General features: G+C 36.5%; 1 protein-coding gene across 2 annotated transcripts in view; it reads right to left on the bottom strand.

Annotated features, from left to right (window-relative positions):
- RAD51 (RAD51 recombinase) overlaps positions 1 to 8,886 on the bottom strand; it is a 42,694-nt gene that overhangs the window by 32,383 nt on the left and 1,425 nt on the right. For both annotated transcript variants that reach the window (XM_019645067.1, XM_019645066.1), the window contains exons 2-3: positions 6,725 to 6,827; positions 5,075 to 5,212 (exon numbers count right to left, since the gene is read on the bottom strand). In XM_019645067.1, the coding sequence (XP_019500612.1) occupies positions 5,075 to 5,212; positions 6,725 to 6,811 (225 nt within the window). In that variant the 5' untranslated portion in view covers positions 6,812 to 6,827. The remainder of the gene's footprint in view (positions 1 to 5,074; positions 5,213 to 6,724; positions 6,828 to 8,886) is intronic.

Genomic DNA, 8,886 nt, shown 5'->3' with positions numbered 1-8,886 from the left:
CAGCCTACGCCGTCACCGGCGACTCACAGCAGCCCAGCTCCAGGTTGAGCTGTTGTTCAGCATCTTAGCTGTGAAGGGCAGTGTCACTGGCCCTCATATGTGGGATCCGAACCGGGCCCTCTGGCGTCCCAAGCCAGTTCTTAACCATGGCACCACTTGGCCGGCCCGTAAACTTCTCTATATATTCTTAATACTTCACTTGAAAATTCATTACAATGTTTCTATTATAGCTTTGTAAATAAAATTCACTGAAGAACCGCATGGTGATAGAAATACAATTCTTTCACTAAGGTTCCAATATCAACAATCCTATTTCTCAAAGGTTTCTACTGTCAAATTCAAATGAATTCTTTTTTACAATTCACCTGTTTCAAAATCATGCTCCATTTAACCTTGCTTTTTATATCTCATCCATGTCTTTCTCTAGTATTCTCTGACTTTACCATTTCTCAAATTTTCCAGCCTCTCAATCTTACTATGTATTCTATTGAATCCTTATTTCTCCCTGAAGATCTCCTTTCCTTCTCCAAACTGGACTGTCTGCTCTCTGGGCAGCCATTCCTTCACTGAGTACTTGAGTTGGAGAGACTCTAACCTAGATCCCATTTTCCACCTTCATTTTGGTAAATCCTCAAGTAACTTCCTAAAAAACAGTGGGTGAGAGAAAAATGTTCTGAATTCTTGTATTTCTAAAAATGTTTTATTCTGCCTTAATACTTAATTAATATTGCTATAAATAGAATGCTAGATTTAAAGTTACTTTCCCTCAGAACTTTGAAGGCATTGTTCTACTAGCTTTTATCATCCAGATTTCTGACAGGCAGTGTCATTTCTGATTGTCATTCCTGTAAAGGCATTTTTCTCTCTGAAATCTTTCGGAATCTTCTCTTTATGATTGTTACACTGAAATTTCACACTGATGTGTCTAGGTGTTGGTCTCTGCCACTCCATGGGGTCTTACTATGTAAGTCTTCTGCTTCCCTTTAGCTCTGGGAAATTTTCTTGTATTATTTGAGAATTCCTTCCCTTCTTTTTTCTGTGATCTTTTTTCTTCCTGTAACTTCTGCTAATTTTCAGAATGAATAAAGATTAATGAAAATTAGAAAATAAAAACACCAAAGAGAAGAGGGAAGAAACTATAAACCAACACTGAACTCCAATTAATGTATGGTAAAATATTTAGCGAGAAATATAACTTTCTTTGAAGTTACATTCAGCAACCTTCTTTGAAAAGCATAAAAAATCCAAGACGGACTGACTGTTGGATAGAGAGATGAACAGATAGGTGATAAAGCAAGTATATTAAAATGTTAATGGGAGAATCTAAGTGCTGGGTATATGAGTGTTCACTGTATAATTCTTTCAGCTTTGCAGTAAGTTCAAACATTTTAATAAAATGTTGAGGAAAAAAAACTCTTAAGAGATGCTTCTTGTCATTTTAACACCTACATTTTCTAGTCTATGAACTCTTAAAGGAACAGAATATTATAACAAAAGTGGAATTTGAGTAAAAAACCATGCAACTGCCTAATCTGGCAGAACTTTACTTCTATTCTTATATTTGACATAATAAGCTTGCTTTCATGTATGCTAGATAGAAATTTTAAATCTTAGAAGTTTTCAGTAGCCAAGAGCTACCAAACCCTTGGATACAAGACATAGAATGGCAAGCAAAAGGGAAATATTACTAAAAATACCCACGTTGAATCTGTCAGTACTATCATAGTGCAGCAATAGAGCATAGCTCAACAAAAACCAATTACAATTACTTTAAACTTTGAAAATGTGAAAAGGTGGGCCGGCCGAGTGGCGCGTTGGTTAAGAGCTGGCTTGGGATGCCAGCGAGCCCCGGTTCGGATCCCACATGAGGGCCAGTGACACTGCCTTCTGCAGCTAAGATGGTGAACAGCAGCTCGACCTGGGGCTGGGCTGCCGTGGGTCGCCTGCGACGGCATAGGCTGCAGCCCTTGCTGCAGTGGGCTGCCATAAGCTATCGTGTGTAGCCAGCAGCCACCGTGAGCGGCAGTCCAGAGGCCGGCGACTGATCTGCCTTGCCTGGGAAAAGCGCAATGATGGTGCCAGATTGGGCCAGTGAAGCAACATCCTCCACAACTAGACTGAAGCACAAAAGGACAGCAACTTGTCTGTTCCCCTCCCCCAATTCCCCAAAATCTTTAAAAAAAAAAAAAAAGAAAATGTGAAAGGCCACAGGGAAATTTAGCACCTTCTGAATCAATTACTTCATTCACAATATCTTTTTCTCGACTATTTGATTTATATACTGAAAATGGATTTTTTTTTCCTCTGTAGTTTCCTTTCTCCATGTGACACATGGATATTCTTGCTAAAAGTCTCAATTCCAAGATTTTTGGGGGATGGGAGAACAAATCTTCTTTAACCTTTAAAAATAAATATTGTACATAATCAATCTTTACCTACCAGAAACTCATAAAATGTCTGAACTCAAAGAGAAAAAAATAAAGACATATGAGTATATCTATATCATTTTGCACATCTCATTTTACTTATTACATGTTTTTATTTATGTTTTCAAAGAAGCAGAACATTGAATTAATTTCTAAAACTAAGGTCTGACAAGGCATAAGCAAAGATCCTGTCAGGATTTGTTTAGTCACAAAAACTGATGTATTTGTTTAGAAGTAAAGTTCTGCCAGATTAGGCAGTTGCATGGTTTTTTACTCAAATTCCACTTTTGTTATAATATTCTGTTCCTTTAAGAGTTCATAGACTAGAAAATGTAGGTGTTAACAACAAATAGACTTTAGGGACACCTACTGGCTTAGTCAATATCAAAATCAATCTTTCAATGAAGTTATTAGGGACCAGAACTCTTATTTCTAATTCAGTCACTGTTTCAACAAACATTTATTATTTGAGTAATCCAACAAATGACAACTTCAAGCTTCCATGGATGGCAACATCTTTCCTCTAAAGGGATCAAATTAAGAATTACAATTTTGGGCCGGCTGAGTGGCGCGTTGGTTAAGAGCTGGCTGGGGACACCAGAGAGAGGGTCCCCGTTCGGATCCCACATGAGGGCCAGTGACGTTGCGCCCTCTACAGCTAAGATGGTGAACAACAGTTCAACCTGGAGCTGGGCTCCCGTGAGTCGCCCGCCAAGGCGTAGGCTGCAGTGAGCTGCCGTAAGCCACCGTAAGTGGCCATCCAATGGCTGGTGAACAACTGCCTCAACAGGGAAGAGCGCAATGATAATACCAACATGGGCCAGTGAAGTAATACCCTCCACAACTAGACTGAAGAACAAAAGGACAGCAACTTGTCTGTTCCCCTCCCTCAATTACCCAATAAAATCTTAAAATAAAAATTACAATTTTGAGCCCTGAGTGAATTACTATTACAGAGTGGTACTAAATAAATGTAGTAACAGCCCTGCCAGTGCTTAAAAATTCAAAGCTCTTAGTATAATACCCAATAAAACAAAATGTACTGGGCTGTGTACATATGTATTAATGTGTGAGATATTAAACAAGTACACATAAATCTCAGATATTGTCCATTTGACTAAGTTACATAGCAGAACTACATGTACTGAAGCTACCCAATAACAAAGGATGTATTCTTTTGGAAGACTGTTTAGCTTTTGAAGATTATTTTGAGAGAAAATTTCTATTTTCTATATATAATAGTAATAAACATAAAATATGAAAATAGCATAAATATTTGCTTTGCACTATGTAAACTTCAAAGGTAAAGCTAATCAAACTGTATAATTATGTAAATACCAAATAATAAATGCTTAATATAAAAGGTAATATGGGAAATTATGAGTGCTGAAGAAATATATGAAACAAGAAAAATAAATAGCAGCTACAAGACATTGGAGGGAGATGAAAAAGGATCATAGTATAATAGGATGAAAATAACTAGATTCTAGTCTTATTTCTACCATCATCTGCATGACGTTGGATAAATAACTGACCCATTATGCCTATTTCCTCATCTGTAAAATAGAGATAATACTGGCCCTACCTATCTTTTTCAGTTTCATTATGAAGGCCAAATGAAAGGGATGGAATTTCAAAGTTAAAGCATATATAAGAGATTAAGTTACTACCTCATTTCAATTACACCAGTAAAATCACTTTTATGTCAGATAAAAAAAAAAACTAAGTACATGATTTGAAATCACATTCTCTTGACATTATTAAAGAATCTTGCCTCTGATTACTTCACTAACACATTATACACACTGAGAGTCTAATTAATATGACCTTAATATTCAAGAAATAGACAGCTTTTCTATTTGAAAGCAAAACATAATTATAGAAAACGTAAACTTCAGAAAATTGAGGCAAAAATAAAAAACTGCTCACATTTTTACCACCCAGAAATAACATTAGTATTTTAGTGTTATTTATCCCCAGTTTGTGTGCTATACACTTATAAATACAGTTTTCTATAATAACTACATATGGTGTTAGTTAGATGGGTACTAGGTTTATCGGGGTGGTCACTTTGTAAGGTATATAAATGTCTAATCATTACTTGTACGCCTGAAACTAATATAATATTGTATGTCAACTGTAACTGAAAAATAAAAATTATAAAAACACATTTTTAAAAACAGAATTCAAGTGTACACACACGTGTACACACACACACACACACACACACACACACACACACACAAATTTGTTAACCTTTCGTACATCAGGAACATTATCCTATGTCAATATGTATTCTTTGAAACTGTTTTTTTGTGAATGCATACTAATGAACATTTCTAAGGTATGAGATCATAATATCTAGAAAGATAAGATACATACCACTCACTGGTGGGAGTGTAAATTGGTAGTCAATTTGGCAGTATTTATATCATATCTCATGATATTGCAATTCCCTAGAGAAAAATCCCAATTTAATCCCAAGGAGGCACATACAGATATAATTAACTGGTAATGCAGTCACCCCTGGAAAGGGAAACAGGATGACACAACAAGGGATGGACGGAGGAAGACAGCCACTTTTCATTGAATGCCCTTTTTGTACTAGTCCCTCTAATGTCTCCCTAGGTCACATAAGCAGTACTTACCAGAATTTTATCAGCTTTGGCTTCACTGATTCCCTTAATATTTATTAGCTCCTTCTTTGGTGCATAGGCAACAGCCTCCACAGTATGGAAACCAGCTTCTTCCAATTTCTTCACATCATTGGCATTTATGCCACATTGCTGCAAGTGAAGAAAACCATGGATAAATTTAAACTTTAGTTCTCTCTTCTATCTAATGTGAATATTTGCCTTACCTACTTCACAGAGCTTTTTGGAAGAACTGTGATATTAGATACAAAAGCTTTGAAAAGTGTGCCCTACATATAAGGTATTTAATAACAAATTATCAACCTTTCCATTATCAAAACCAGAAGTTCCACAATTCCACGTATATTAAAATGGACTCATCATGAACTGGGTTTAAACCAGTAACTCCCAAGCACTGAGAATAAACCTGTAACTCTCAACCTTTTATGATGGGACGCTAAATGAACTGAGACCCTGAGTCCTAAAAGACCACTTTAAACCAGTACTTCCCAATGTTTTCCACATAAGCACACATAAAAAATTATACTTTTACACTAAGCTGGGGTAAACAGATAAGGCTGCCCCTGAGCTGAGGGGAGCACTACTTTAATATATCAATACCCTTTTTGTAACACAATGACTAGAAAGCTCTATCCTAACAACCCACATTGAGAATGGGGAAAACTATAATACTTTGGTCAGGGACTTACATACCACTACTCAAAACAAACCACCCAAAAGCACCTTTCTCCCAATATACAAAGCTGGCTTTGGTTTTATTAGCCACTAAAACCATGACTTCTGGTAGAGTATGAGTTACTGGGGGGATGTGTATGTATTTGGTGGTCAGGGGAGGTTTGGGAGACAGGAGAGAATGATATCTGCCTATAGAAACCATATTTGCTATTCATATTTAAGCAATACACATATGTGGGTATAAGGATGCGCATGACACCTAAAGTTACAATTCTGAACTGTCTAATGTTTATCTCAAACCTGTTTAAGTAAATTCTGGAGTCTTGAAGCTTAGCTAAGGATGGGAAGAATATGTATAAAGAGACAAAAGAATGAAGGCTTTCTCTGCTTTCCCTCCTACTTCTTCAGCCCATGTCAGATGCGCTCACACTGGTGCCTCTGTAAAATGGGCAGAAATAGTGCAAGGCTCCATCCAGCTCTGGTGCTTGATGTTCTTGTGCAGAGTCCTGAATTGGAGCTTGGCTCTTATACCTTAACAACTATAAGCCCTTTTCCCTGCGCCCCATGACAATTGTCTTGCTAGTAACTTCAGCATAGATCTGGGTCTTTCCATCCCTGCATCACTGGCCCAGCCACTGTAATTCCCTGGACAGTAATTTCATACTTAGTACAAACAGTACAGACTCCACCACGGGATCCTAGGATTTCTTAGTTTTCGACAATCCAGGTCTGAGAAAGAAAAGTGATAAAAGTAGAAGGAAAATTCTTGACAAAAGAAGAGATCTGCCCAGAAATGCTGAGTGACTATCTTAAACCTTTCCACCGGATCCTTGACAACCCTTCTGAACTCTAATTTGGGTCTTGACCACAGGTAGTAAACCAATGGTTTGTAAAGGTTGTGATTTCTCCCAATAGGTAGAAGAATCTAGTCCAGCATTATAAGTCCCAAATTTGCAACTAAGCACATACCTCTAATCGTGAAACAGGTTGTGGGCCAAAGCTCTCTTCTTCCACTGAAGTATCTGCATTTGCTTCAAGCTGCATCTGCATAGCCATTATTCAGTGTTCAATACTGAAAAATACAGATGGCCATCAGGAAGAACACTAAAGAAAGTACAGAGCTGTAAACTTAGTTTTGCAATAAATCTCTGAAGAATTACTTGCTAGGCTTTTGGTCTAATCACTGACCTACCCATGGCAGGAAAGAAAACAAATCTCTCACCAGCTTTCCCTTCCAGTTAGCTAGTTATATCAGAAAAACTTTAGGAACAGCCAGAACCATTCTGCTTCTTAAAGCTTAACTAGATCAACTATGTCCCTGTTTCTCCCTGCTTCAATATTCCTTGAGGGTAGGAGCCAAGTCTTATTTATTTGTATACCCCCACGATACATTATAAATGTTAGATGTTTGGTAAATATTTGGTAAATAAATGCAGAATTTCCAGGACTCTACATAAATTAAAAAAAAAAATGATGAAAAGTTAAACTGCTTCAGTTCCATTGTTCCCTTCCAGCAAGAGGGGTTTGGGGTGGTGGGACAGGAATGAAATGAAGGTACAGAATGATTGCCCATAAGCCTACACTGCAGATAGAGAAACAGTGGACTGAGATGAGACAAGTACTTTCCATCTTAAGGAGCATAACTTGTAGTACACATTTTGCTTCTAACAGGAGTGTATGAAATTTAAAAATTACCATTTTAATTAATTCCAGACCTCAGTGAATGTACAAACGAATAAAAAACATGCAAGTACCCTGCTCAGTCTGAAATCTTCCATATTTCAGACTGAGGCCGATACCTAAAGTCTGGTTATTATGATAGAGTTAAAATTGTTCAGATTGAAAAAAACTAAGAACAAAAATTTTTAAATTATCTTTAAGAGGCATTAGTAAAAGTTATAACACCCAGAAAAATACACTTATATTACACCAAAACAATCTGGACAACTTAATGATAGGGATACATTTAATAGAAAGATAATATATAAAATCTCAATTCTTAGAGACTTGACAGAAAATTACCATTGTTTTCTTAATTGGTTCAGGTACAGATGTCTTAGATGGCAGATTTAGCATAATGTGTTTATGATAATTACAAATATCTAAATCACCTGAATGCAATTTAAATCTAAATCTCTCCCTTCATAATTTATTGAAAAGATAGCACTGCAGAGTGGAGAAATGCTGGTCTTTTCAATAAACAGTTCTGGGTTGATTGGATAGCTTTAAAGAATAAGAAAAAAAAAACACAGAAAAAAATCAATTTCCAATTTAGATTACAGGTCTAAATGAAAAAGGTAAAACAAAGCTTTTAGAATATAGGCAAGTATCTTCATGACTTTGGAATAAAGATTTCTTAAACTTAGAACTTCTATCCATCAAAAGACACCATTAAGAGACTGAAAAGAAAAAATATAGTGAGGAGAGAAAATATTCATCACATAAACAACCAAGGGTTGATAACCAGAATATACACTAAAGAGCTCTTCCAAATCAGCAAGAAAGAGCCCAAGAGAAAAACAGGCAAGAAATTTATACAAGCACTTCATACTAGAAGATATCAAAATAGCCAATAAACATTTGAACAAATGCTTGACCTCATTAATAATCAGGAAAATTAAAATAAAAACCACAAAATATTACTATATACCCATCAGAATACCTATAAATGAAAAAGACTGACAATATCAAGTGTTCACAAGCATGTCAAACAACTAAACCCTCATACATACACTGCTGGTTTTAGTGTAAGCTGGTACAGCTTGGAAAACTGGCATTAAATGTGTAAGTTGAAGATAGACAAAAGCTATAACCTAGGAATTTCACTACTTTGTATTATTAACCAACTGAAAATCATACACATGTACATATGTGCATCCCATAAAAGCTAAAAACTACAAACAACCCAAATGTCCACCATGGGTAGAATGAATAAGGAGTACAATATAGCAACAAGAACTACTGCTATACGCAAAAACATGTACTAATCTACAGACAGAATGTTGAGTAAAGCCAGACATAAAAATATAAATTATAGGGCCAGCCGAGTGGCATGTTGGTTAAGAGCTGGCTTGGGATGCCAGAGGACCCTGGTTCGGATCCCACATATGAGGGCCAGTGACACTGCCCTC

Source organism: Hipposideros armiger, unplaced genomic scaffold (assembly GCF_001890085.2).
Source record: "Hipposideros armiger isolate ML-2016 unplaced genomic scaffold, ASM189008v1 scaffold_92, whole genome shotgun sequence".
Lineage (NCBI taxonomy): Eukaryota > Metazoa > Chordata > Mammalia > Chiroptera > Hipposideridae > Hipposideros > Hipposideros armiger.
The sequence above is the reverse complement of the archived record's forward strand: the minus strand, read 5'-3'. Positions and strand labels throughout refer to the sequence as shown.